Below are 13,704 nucleotides of genomic sequence, written 5' to 3'. Positions count from 1 at the left end.
AGTAGTGGATCTAGTATCTGGGGAGGAGGCAGTAGTGGATCTAGTGTCTGGGGAGGAGAAAGTAGTGGATCTAGTATCCGGGGAGGAGACAGTAGTGGATCTAGTATCCGGGGAGGAGGCAGTAGAGGATCTAGTATCTGGGGAGGAGGCAGTAGTGGATCTAGTATCTGGGGAGGAGGCAGTAGTGGATCTAGTATCTGGGGAGGAGAAAGTAGTGGATCTAGTATCTGGGGAGGAGGCAGTAGAGGATCTAGTATCTAGGGAGGAGGCAGTAGTGGATCTAGTATCTGGGGAGGAGGCAGTAGTGGATCTAGTGTCTGGGGAGGAGAAAGTAGTGGATCTAGTATCTGGGGAGGAGGCAGTAGTGGATCTAGTATCTGGGGAGGAGGCAGTAGTGGATCTAGTGTCTGGGGAGGAGAAAGTAGTGGATCTAGTATCTAGGGAGGAGGCAGTAGTGGATCTAGTATCTGGGGAGGAGGCAGTAGTGGATCTAGTGTCTGGGGAGGAGAAAGTAGTGGATCTAGTATCTGGGGAGGAGGCAGTAGTGGATCTAGTATCTGGGGAGGAGAAAGTAGTGGATCTAGTATCTAGGGAGGAGGCAGTAGTGGATCTAGTATCTAGGGAGGAGGTAGTAGTGGATCTAGTATCTGGGGAGGAGGCAGTAGTGGATCTAGTATCTGGGGAGGAGGCTGTAGTGGATCTAGTATCTGAGGAGGAGGCAGTAGTGGATCTAGTGTCTGGGGAGGAGGCAGTAGTGGATCTAGTGTCTGGGGAGGAGGCAGTAGTGGATCTAGTATCTGGGGAGGAGACAGTAGTGGATCTAGTATCTGGGGAGGAGTCAGTAGTGGATCTAGTATCTGGGGTGGAGGCTTTTTCGAAATGTGACCAGGAATCTCTCAGTTTATTCACATTTCAGGGTTTAATTTATTGTCTTAATTTGGTTACAATTATAACCAGAACTTTAGGTATTTAAGATAGAAATTAAAACAAAACAATAATAAGATTTTAGATGTTCACATGTCAGTTGTTGTGAATAAAGTGCCCTGTTTGTTGAAGATATGACCTGATTTTCTAAAAAGCAAAATAATTCCAGTTTACATAGCATTTTTTCCAGTTTATAATTTGACTCTAGTCTACCAGTATTGCCACTTATAACCTTGACTCAAGCATACACCTCATTAATAGTATAATGATGTATACATTGTAAATATAATATGGACTTCATTGAACAATTTCAATTAATTCAGGCTTTAGAAAAGTATCATATCTAACTTTTAACAAGTTTAATAAATTGCTTATCAAATTGACACAAGTATGAGATTCTATTCATCACAACTCATATTAATAAATAAACAAGTCAAAACTCTGAAATTAATTTTCCTAACAGAGGCAAAGTTCAACTTAGATTTTACTGTGACCATTGTGTAATTTATAAATGATCTGACAGTATAATGTTATTACACCTCTGTCACACGGTACATTGTATTTATGACACTGGTGTGTTACGTGGTAATGACATGTGGTACATTGTATTGATGACACTGGTGTGTTACGTGGTAATGACATACGGTACATTGTATTTATGACACTGGTGTGTTACGTGGTCTTGACATACGGTACTTTGTATTATGACACTGGTGTGTTATGTGGTAATGACATACGGTACATTGTATTTATGACACTGGTGTGTTACGTGGTAATGACATACAGTACATTGTATTTATGACACTGGTGTGTTACGTTGTAAAGACATACGGTACATTGTATTTATGACACTGGTGTGTTACGTGGTCTTGACATACAGTACATTGTATTGATGACACTGGTGTGTTACGTGGTCTTGACATACAGTACATTGTATTGATGACACTGGTGTGTTACGTGGTAATGACATACAGTACATTGTATTTATGACACTGGTGTGTTACGTGGTAATGACATGTGGTACATTGTATTTATGACACTGGTGTGTTATGTGGTAATGACATACGGTACATTGTATTTATGACACTGGTGTGTTACGTGGTCTTGACATACAGTACATTGTATTTATGACACTGGTGTGTTACGTGGTAATGACATACGGTACATTGTATTTATGACACTGGTGTGTTACGTGGTAATGACATACAGTACATTGTATTGATGACACTGGTGTGTTACGTGGTAATGACATACGGTACATTGTATTTATGACACTGGTGTGTTACGTGGTAATGACATACGGTACATTGTACTTATGACAACGGTACATTGTACTTATGACACTGGTGTGTTACGTGGTAATGACATACGGTACATTGTATTTATGACACTGGTGTGTTACGTGGTAATGACATACGGTACATTGTATTTATGACACTGGTGTGTTACGTGGTAATGACATGTGATCAGTAGGTGTAGACACTGTTATTTAATAGTATCAGTTTTTGTCAAATAACTGGTGAATTATTTAATAATATAATTATTTAAAAAAAAATTAAAATGTTTTTTTTGGTTCAATAAAGCTTCATATTTTATGATGAAATTGTACTCGGATATGAATATAAAAGTAATTTGTAGTACATTGTATTTATAGTGTGGAACAGTAAAATAGATTTCAGATGATCTGTTTTCTCTTTTAGAATATATATTCACAATGAAATCTTTTGAAGTTTAAAAAAGAAGAAAAAAACAAAAAATCTTAACTAAAATTAGCTGAGATATGCATATTTGTATGTGAAAATTCGATATTACAATCAGGTTAGATATTGTATACAAATATGTATTTTTTTTCCCAAACAATTGATTTTACTGTGCAATGATTTATTTTAAAGAAATGTTTTACCCATTTTGCCAACATTTGTATTTGATCTGATAAAGTATTGATATCTATGTCATTGTTTCTGATGTCATCCTTCTTGTTATCAGTCAGCCAGTCGCATCTGCCGATGTTGTCGTGTCACGACCTTTCTTCCTGACCTCTAACCCATTCACAAGCCGTGATATACTCATACCCTCTCCTGATGCACCTGAAAAATTCACTCCCCAAAAGTCTGTTTCCACACCAACTAACTCTGTGATTCAGGCCATAGACTGGCGAGGCAAAATCATCCCGGACTCCATGCGATACAAGTGAGCACAAACAACGTCAAGGACTGCAAATTTTCTGAAAGAAGTTGTTGAACCAATCTAAAACTAAAACAAGTCTAAAGTTTCTAGAATTAATTCAGAAATGTTTGATAAATTTCTGTAGAAATCTTTCATTAATTTTTCAAGTAATTGATAAGTGGATTTTTCTGATTATTGTTGATGTGGTTAATTCTGGAAACTGACTTACCTTTAATGTTCTATTCTGACTCTAAACTGGTACCATCTAGATGGTTCAATCACTTCAGTCATGTAAAGGGAGAAAACTGTTGTTACCCAGAATTCATAGTCTGGTGACAATGTCTTGGTTACAAAAATCTACAATTATTTATAATTTGTTTTGATCAGAAATTAAATTCTAATTCTTTACCGTAAGCTATGGAAGCAGTTTCCATTTTATCTATTTTGTATGTGTTCTTTACAAGTCTACTGTTAAAAATAGTAATGCTAAGAATATTTAAACACCAACTTTTATATGTCTGTAGCAATGCTTGTTTTCATCTTTAGATGTTAGATACCTAAAGGATATAACTGTTTATATGAATATATAACAATATAATCAGGGATTGTAAATTCATGGAAGCATGCTGGTTAAGGATGCAATATACTAACTCAGCTATATAAATGATTAATACATATCTTAGATGACACAGTATTTCTAACATAACAATTAATTGTAACTTATCAGTGCTGGACTTAACCATTTACCAGGTACAACTGTACTCTTTAGGAAAAAGATATAAATACTTACCTTACATTTACCAGGTACTATTCAGGAAAATGACATAAATAGTAACCTTATATTTGGCCTAAGATTGCTTTGATGTATAAAATTGTAAGTGTTAATATAAAAGTACCTGTGTATTGAGTGGCACTATATTTAACATTAGATGTTTCAGTGATCATAAAATCACATTACTGATGATCAACAATTCAGATTTGTTAGCCCTTCAATACACTAGTTTCAAATATTACTGAAGGAAATTAGATTTAGGATTATTTAGACTTTTTAAATATGTTTTATGCCTTCACCAAGAGGTATATTGTTTTGTATGACTCAATTTCTTTCAAAGCTGGACAACATATGTATTTCACAAACATTTTTCTAGCTTTTTTTCACATCTCTTTGCATATTTGATTTAAATAGGAATGAAATATCTTTTTGTGATCTGACAAAATACAAGACATCAAATTGGAGGTCTGTAATTGAGTTGTCTTCCCTCATTCAGGTGGCAAGCCACACGGTTCGGTGGTCACACTTATGTGAAAAACCTGGCCAAGTCAAAGCGCCCTGTAGGAGCTACGCATGCAGGCAAGCGACCCCGTACAGCACCTGTCACTGCACGAGAACGTTGGAAAACAGAAAAGGTTAGAGATTTGGTCTTTATTGTTCTACTCTCGGTTAAACATGTTTACCTTTAATTGTTATTACAAAATCCTATTGAATTATACTTAAGTTTATAGTTTACTTTGTGTATATCAGGAGATAAGATGAAATCAGTTCCTTACTTAGTTATACTGATACAGACATATATTATTAGAGTCAGTTCCTTACTTAGTTATACTGATACAGACATATATTATTAGAGTCAGTTCCTTACTTAGTTATACTGATACAGACATATATTATTTGTGTAGCCAAGCGACCAGAATACCCGAATCGCATCACAGGCGGCGACCAACAGTATGATGCAGGTTGATCAGGAAGCTGTTGACTCCATGATGGTAGTACAGCACATCCTCGGCAGTAGTGACTCGAGGTAAGGTCAAAGGTTATTAGTGACTTAAGATGAGGTTAAAGGTCAGTAAACATTCTCAGGTTTCTAGAGCACAAGAAATGAAAATGAAAATTTTTGTTGTGTATAATAATAAATGATTCAGGATGAGTTAACCAAAAACTCATTATATATGTCAATAGGTAGTAAATCTGCTGGGAGGTGATTGTCTTAAATCAACAGTTGAAATCAATATGATGCAATTATTCTAGTTGAAATAGAATCATTCTTTATTCTGTTTTGTTTCACTTTCAGAATGGGATCCTATGGTGACCTGTTTCTAGATGAGGTAAGTTAAGGGGAGATACAATACATATTTATATCAGAATTAATAGTAAATATGAGACTGAGAGTATTTGGTAAGATCACAGAAATATAGAATTTTTGGATATTATGAAAACCCTGCTATAATTAATGTCTGATTTTACCAGTTATGTATGGTATTTACTGTAGGAGTTCCTGAGATCCTTCCATATGAAGCATTCCTCCACTATGACCACCATGGCTAACACCCCTGTTCCCATGGAATATGTATCAATTGTGTCAAATGCTCCACGCTCCATCATCGGTAAGTCATCAGTCCTGCTTTGGTTTGTAGTTCTTTGGTTCTTCTTTCTGCGTGTATTAAAGGTGCACCATGTATTAAAGGTCTACTGTACAACTGGTGTTTTTGATGACCTTCACCTTCACACTGTCACCACTGACTGGATAGTGGGATGTCCTTCTGTACAACTGGTGTATCTGGTGACCTTCACCTTCACACTGTCAGACTGGATAGTGGGATGTCCTACTGTACAACTGGTGTTTTTGGTGACCTTCACCTTCGCACTGTCACCACTGATTGGATAGTGGGATGTCCTTCTGTACAACTGGTGTTTCTGGTGACCTTCACCTTCGCACTGTCACCACTGATTGGATAGTGGGATGTCCTTCTGTACAACTGGTGTTTCTGGTGACCTTCACCTTCACAGTGTCAGACTGGATAGTGGGATGTCCTTCTGTACAACTGGTGTGTCTGGTGACCTTCACAGTTGATCAATAGGCCTTAAATGAGATATTGGTTGATTTTATATAAATTTATTATTTAATTTCTGGGAATGTTGTTTTGGTTCCATTTTAGTCACTTTAACCAAAGATACATATGTTAATTGAATATTTGTAAATTATAAGTATATGTACCCAGGTATGTTCCTTACTTACCTTTGAACACATTGATCCTGGCTCTAGTTTAGACTGGCTATTGTTATATTAATACTCATCAGTGAAGGCTTTAATATATGTTTGTATATTAAACAATTTTTTGACACAAAAGGTAAAAAAAATCCTAAAAAGAAAGGACGGTGTAAGTATGATAACTATATATAAGCTGTTGCATCACTACATATACAGGCTCATTTAATGTAAGAGTTTATATAACTCTTCAATACAGTAGAATGTAACATATCCAAACTTATCACGAGACATATAATTTGTTTGGCTATATAGATACGATTCATTCAGATATGTGAGGTAAACTTTTACAACAGAAAACAGAAGCTGGCATGGTTGTATTTTTAAATATATGACCTTTATTTGGATTTATGACCTTTGTTTGGATTTATGACCTTTATTTGGATTTATGACCTTTGTTTGGATTTATGACCTTTGTTTGGATATGTTGCATTCTACTGAAATCATCATCACAGAAAAGGAAAATGGGTTTTGGTGGAAATGGAATGCTTAAGATTTTACTCTTAAAAAAAAGGAGCTTACATTGATTTGCTGAAGCTACAAAAGACAGTGTGGTGTGTGACAGTCTGATGGGGGTGTGGCCTTGGTACAGCAGGCCTAGGGGAACCATAGTTTTGTCATGTTTCAGCTTGGTATACACCGTGACCTGTGACCTTCCAGTTGTTGCTAGAAAGTTCATTAAAAGTCAGCCATATTGAAGTCAAACAAGTCAGTCATAATTACCTTGTATCTACTCTCTATTTTATGCCAAAATCTGTTATGTATACTCACCTTAAATAGCTCACGTTATGAATGACCAATCATCAGTGAAAGTGACCTCAATCATCGGTGATAGTGACCTCAATCATCTGTGATATTGACCTCAGTCATCGGTGATAGTGACCTCAATCATCGGTGATAGTGACCTCAATCATCAGTGAAAGTGACCTCAATCATCTGTGATAGTGACCTCAATTATCGGTGATAGTGACCTCAATCATCTGTGATAGTGACCTCAATTATAGGTGATAGTGACCTCAATCATCTGTGATAGTGACCTCAATCATCTGTGATAGTGACCTCAATCATCTGTGATAGTGACCTCAATCATCGGTGATAGTGACCTCAATCATCGGTGATAGTGACCTCAATCATCTGTGATAGTGACCTCAATCATATTGATAGTGACCTCAATCATCTGTGATAGTGACCTCAATCATCGGTGATATTGACCTCAATCATCTGTGATAGTGACCTCAATCATCTGTGATAATGACCTCAATCATCGGTGATATTGACCTCAATCATCTGTGATAATGACCTCAATCATCGGTGATAGTGACCTCAATTATCGGTGATAGTGACCTCAGTCATCTGTGATAGTGACCTCAATCATCTGTGATAGTGACCTCAATTATCGGTGATATTGACCTCAATAATCTGTGATAGTGACCTCAATCATCTGTGATAGTGACCTCAATTATAGGTGATAGTGACCTCAATCATCTGTGATAGTGACCTCAATTATAGGTGATAGTGACCTCAATTATCGGTGATAGTGACCTCAGTCATCTGTGATAGTGACCTCAATCATCTGTGATAGTGACCTCAATTATCGGTGATAGTGACCTCAATCATCTGTGATAGTGACCTCAATCATCTGTGATAGTGACCTCAGTCATCTGTGATAGTGACCTCAATCATCTGTGATAGTGACCTCAATTATCGGTGATAGTGACCTCAATCATCTGTGATAGTGACCTCAATTATAGGTGATAGTGACCTCAGTTATCGGTGATAGTGACCTCAATCATCTGTGATAGTGACCTCAATTATAGGTGATAGTGACCTCAATTATAGGTGATAGTGACCTCAATTATCGGTGATAGTGACCTCAATCATCTGTGATAGTGACCTCAATTATAGGTGATAGTGACCTCAATTATAGGTGATAGTGACCTCAATTATCTGTGATATTGACCTCAATCATCTGTGATAGTGACCTCAATCATTTGTGATAGTGACCTCAATCATCTGTGACAGTGACCTCAATCATCTGTGATAGTGACCTCAATCATCTGTGATAGTGACCTCAATTATAGGTGATAGTGACCTCAATCATCTGTGATATTGACCTCAATCATCTGTGATAGTGACCTCAATCATCTGTGATAGTGACCTCAATCATCTGTGATAGTGACCTCAATCATCTGTGATAGTGACCTCAATTATCGGTGATAGTGACCTCAATCATCGGTGATAGTGACCTCATTCATCAGTGATAGTGACCTCAATCATATTGATAGTGACCTCAATCATCTGTGATAGTGACCTCAATCATCGGTGATAGTGACCTCAACCATCTGTGATATTGACCTCAATCATCTGTGATATTGACCTCTATTACAGTTTGAAATCAAGGACTACAGTAGTATAGCAGTATGACATTGTTGACTATTTGACATCAGTGAGAGTATGACATTGTTGACTATTTGATATCAGTGAGAGTATGACATTGTTGACTATTTGATATCAGTGAGAGTATGACATTGTTGACTATTTGACATCAGTGAGAGTATGACTTTGTTGGCTATTTGACATCAGTGAGAGTATGACATTGTTGACTATTCGACATCAGTGACAGTATGACATTGTGGACTATTTGACATCAGTGAGAGTATGACATTGTTGACTATTTGATATCAGTGACAGTATGACATTGTGGACTATTTGACATCAGTGAGAGTATGACATTGTTGACTATTTGATATCAGTGAGAGTATGACTTTGTTGACTATTTGACATCAGTGAAAATGTTACTTTGTTGACTATTTGACATCAGTGAAAATGTTACTTTGTTGACTATTTGACATCAGTGAGAGTATGACATTGTTGACTATTTGACATCAGTGAAAATGTTACTTTGTTGACTATTTGACATCAGTGAAAGTATGACTTTGTTGACTATTTGACATCAGTGAGAGTATGACATTGTTGACTATTTGACATCAGTGAGAGTATGACATTGTTGACTATTTGACATCAGTGAGGGTATGACATTGTTGATTATATGGCATCAGTGAGAGTATGACTTTGTTGACTATTTGACATCAGTGAGATTGACATTGTTGACTATTTGACATCAGTGAGAGTATGACTTTGTTGACTTTTTGACATCAGTGAGAGTATGACATTGATAACTATTTGACATCAGTGAGAGTATGACATTGATAACTATTTGACATCAGTGAGAGTATGACATTGTTGACTATTTGACATCAGTGAGAGTATGACATTGTTGACTATTTGACATCAGTGAGGGTATGACATTGTTGATTATATGGCATCAGTGAAAATGTTACTTTGTTGACTATTTGATGTCAGTAACAGTATGACATTGTTGACTATTTGACATCAGTGAAAATGTTACTTTGTTGACTATTTGACATCAGTGAAAGTATGACTTTGTTGACTATTTGACATCAGTGAGAGTATGACATTGTTGACTATTTGACATCAGTGAGAGTATGACATTGTTGACTATTTGACATCAGTGAGGGTATGACATTGTTGATTATATGGCATCAGTGAGAGTATGACTTTGTTGACTATTTGACATCAGTGAGATTGACATTGTTGACTATTTGACATCAGTGAGAGTATGACTTTGTTGACTTTTTGACATCAGTGAGAGTATGACATTGATAACTATTTGACATCAGTGAGAGTATGACATTGATAACTATTTGACATCAGTGAGAGTATGACATTGTTGACTATTTGACATCAGTGAGAGTATGACATTGTTGACTATTTGACATCAGTGAGGGTATGACATTGTTGATTATATGGCATCAGTGAGAGTATGACTTTGTTGACTATTTGACATCAGTGAGATTGACATTGTTGCCTATTTGACATCAGTGAGAGTATGACTTTGTTGACTTTTTGACATCAGTGAGAGTATGACATTGATAACTATTTGACATCAGTGAGAGTATGACATTGATAACTTTGACATCAGTGAGAGTATGACATTGTTGACTATTTTACATCAGTGGAAATGTTACCTTGTTGACTATTTGAGATCAGTGACAGTATGACTTTGTTGACTATTTGATATCAGTGAGATTATGATATTGTTTACAGTTTGACATCAGTGAGAGTATGACTTTGTTGACTATTTGATGTCAGTAACAGTATGACATTGTTGACTATTTGTCATCAGTAACAGTATGACATTGTTGACTATTTGTCATCAGTAACAGTATGACATTGTTGACTATTTGTCATCAGTAACAGTATGACATTGACAGTTTGACATCAGTGAGAGTATGACATTGTTGACTTTGACATTAGAGACAGTATGACATTGTTGACTATTTGACATCAGTAACAGTATGACATTGTTGGATAATTTTCAATCGATGGCTTCATCACAGCTGTGTTGTACATGTAGTATACGTGAATGTGCATGAAGGTGATGGAAGAAGTTACAGCAATGTTAACAAGTGGTATTAACAGTTTGTTTATGGTGATGGCTGTATATAGGTCACCAGAGGACCTTGAGAGACTTATTATAATCACATATGATCTGTTGCCTAATGTATATATAAACACTTGACATCTACTAGAATAACAATCAAAGATAAACGATATTAGTGAAATACTATCAACAGTCCTAAGGGACAAAAGTGGGTCAAATTGCTGCTTAAGGCTTGGAACCTGAAGGGTTTGGTAAAAATTTAATTATTTCCTGTAATGTCTTTGTCATGTATCAGTAAAAAAACCACCTACATGCTTTATATAGGAAAACGGTGACCTTACATGCATCAGTGAAAAAACACCTACATGCTTTATACAGGAAAACGGTGACCTGTCATGCATCAGTGAAAAAACACCTACATGCTTTATACAGGAAAACGGTGACCTGTCATGCATCAGTGAAAAAACACCTACATGCTTCATATAGGAAAACGGTGACCTGTCATGCATCAGTGAAAAAACACCTACATGCTTTATATAGGAAAACGGTGACCTGTCATGCATCAGTGAAAAAACACCTACATGCTTTATACAGGAAAACGGTGACCTGTCATGCATCAGTGAAAAAACACCTACCTGCTTTATACAGGAAAACGGTGACCTGTCATGCATCAGTGAAAAAACACCTACATGCTTTATATAGGAAAACGGTGACCTGTCATGCATCAGTGAAAAAACACCTACATGCTTTATATAGGAAAACGGTGACCTGTCATGCATCAGTGAAAAAAAAACCTACATGCTTTATATAGGAAAACGGTGACCTGTCATGCATCAGTGAAAAAACACCTACATGCTTTATATAGGAAAACGGTGACCTGTCATGCATCAGTGAAAAAAACACCTACATGCTTTATATAGGAAAACAGTGACCGTTAAGGCTCTGCTATATAGTCATTATTACTGAGCTGAACCACTCTGCTACTATAGTGCTAGAAATCAGGGATCAAAACATTTATCAAATGCTGACTGAAAAGTAGCTAGATTGTTTTAAAATCTCCTGCATTTTATTTTTGTTGTGAAATATTAGCAGATGTCTGTATTACAAAAGTGACGGTTGCTATAGAAATAAACATGAATTGCCTCTGTAAGGTCTACTGTAGACAGTTGAAGTTTTATAAAATGGACAGAAATATTTTTCCGATTTTTTGTGATTTTTAAGTCGGTTCATTACATATTGTTAGTGTTGGTGTCACCCGGTAGTTGTATCTTTGTGAATATTAGATAAAGTTGTCATATGTATGTTAGATTGGGAAGCAATGCAAAACTAAGATAACATGTTATTGAAAAAAAAGAACTTTTTAAAATCGTTTTCATCTTTCATAAAAGAAACATTAATATATAAATGTAAGATTACGTGAACCAGAAAAATGACGAATTGTCACTGTAATAAATTTTCATTTTGACTGACACTTGAGGAGAAAAGATTTGAGAAATTGCAATAAAATATGCCACATTTAGTGTGTTATAAGCCAGGCTTTGCCAATGGATCTGACTGGTGTTTGTAAAGGTAACAGCAAGTTTGATGGATAGAAATCTCTTTATTGCCTCGACTTTCACCAATACTTAGGACTAATCCTTGGGATTTACAGTTGGTATCGGGCAAAGTGGTCATAAGGTTATTAGAACAAGCCCTCTAGATTTCTACTGAATTACCTGCACAGGTATGTGTATGTGTATGTGAATTTTACCATTGACGGACATTACTGTGGATTTTGGCTGGCTGTGTCTTAGAGACCTTTACACAAACCACATGGACTGAGCGTGTAGATTTGGAAGTAAAGGTAAGGGTCTTCTATAGAGTATTGGGTACAGAAATAGAAATAATCAATGATGAGGCAAATAAGTGTGTGCCATGTGTTAGATTGTGTAGATCGTGTGAGATTGTGTGATACTGTAGAAAGGTACAGGTGATCACAATTCACTTTTATTTTTTGTTACAGATATGAATTCATTGTTTAGTAAAGCCAGAGCTATAAGATATTGAGAACATGAAGCTAATGATGTTACAAATCTACATCAGTTATTATATGTATAATAACTATGTTACACCATTAAAATTTTAATGTGTATATAGTTCTGAAGAATATTGTTCTTATTCAACACAGTAAATAAATGACGAAGTTTTAAAAAAATATATAAATATATTAAAGTTCAGGAACAAGTTAACTTATCCAATAAAGATATATGTTTATTGCAGGATAAAACAATCAACAATTTATAAGCCGTTTTTTAAAACTCATTTGAATATGTTTTAGTACCGTAATTTGAATGTAATGAAAGATTTTTTCCAATTTATATTTAATTCAAATGTTAAATCTTTTAAACAACATAGATTTATTCAAATAAATTGTTTGAAAATTTCAGAAGTTTAAAGTTTGTTTGAATAAGAATGCCAATAAATAGAAGACTCCTCTGTTGTATAAATATCATGATGTCATAAGTATGTTTACCAATGTTATCAAACATTTTACCTCACTTCTACAAATCTAAAGAGTTTATTTCTACCCATATGTTAACTTGTTGAAAGTCTGTGTATTGATACCCGACTGTATAATTATGTGCATATCTTTGTCCCAGCTACAGATGTGTATAACTTTGTAAATAAACTTGTGAAAAAGTTTGATATTAGGTCTGTCTGACGTGTATTCCTGTAATCTCGGTAGCATCTTAATGGAGCTATGTTAAAAATCACCATAGAGCACTTTCTGAAAATGGTGACAGCATAATTAATAACTTTTTTCTAGTTACTTTAAAACCTGACTCAGGGCTCACTACATACAGGTGTTAGTCCCCATGAACCAAGGCATGTGGACACAACTCTGGAACCTAAGGTTAAAAAACTCATATGTGATAAGGAATTTTGAAAACCTTATTTGAAAACTTTGAAACAAGCTGTCAGAGGACAGTTAGTAAGGTAGGAAACTGAAATGTGACTCTTTAGTATACTTTGTATGTCACATGACTACTTAAAATGGCTTTGTTGTGTGTTCTAGCTTAACAGCTTAAAGGTTTAATCTAAATGTTGATGTCTTTTAACGGTAGT

At 35.7% G+C, this 13,704-nt stretch overlaps 1 protein-coding gene across 9 annotated transcripts in view; it reads left to right on the top strand.

The window, feature by feature from the left end:
• Positions 1-13,704, top strand: part of LOC117328820 — a 106,277-nt gene that overhangs the window by 50,782 nt on the left and 41,791 nt on the right. For 8 of the 9 annotated variants that reach the window (XM_033886388.1, XM_033886386.1, XM_033886390.1 and 5 more), the window contains 5 exons: positions 2,911-3,114; positions 4,359-4,497; positions 4,768-4,889; positions 5,160-5,193; positions 5,358-5,472. In XM_033886388.1, coding sequence (XP_033742279.1) covers positions 2,911-3,114; positions 4,359-4,497; positions 4,768-4,889; positions 5,160-5,193; positions 5,358-5,472 — 614 coding nt within the window. The remainder of the gene's footprint in view (positions 1-2,910; positions 3,115-4,358; positions 4,498-4,767; positions 4,890-5,159; positions 5,194-5,357; positions 5,473-13,704) is intronic. The other variant, XM_033886391.1, reaches the window with a different exon arrangement.

Source organism: Pecten maximus, chromosome 6 (assembly GCF_902652985.1).
Source record: "Pecten maximus chromosome 6, xPecMax1.1, whole genome shotgun sequence".
Classification (NCBI taxonomy): Eukaryota; Metazoa; Mollusca; class Bivalvia; order Pectinida; family Pectinidae; genus Pecten; species Pecten maximus.
Note: the sequence above shows the minus strand (reverse complement) of the source record. Positions and strands in the feature narration are given on the sequence as shown.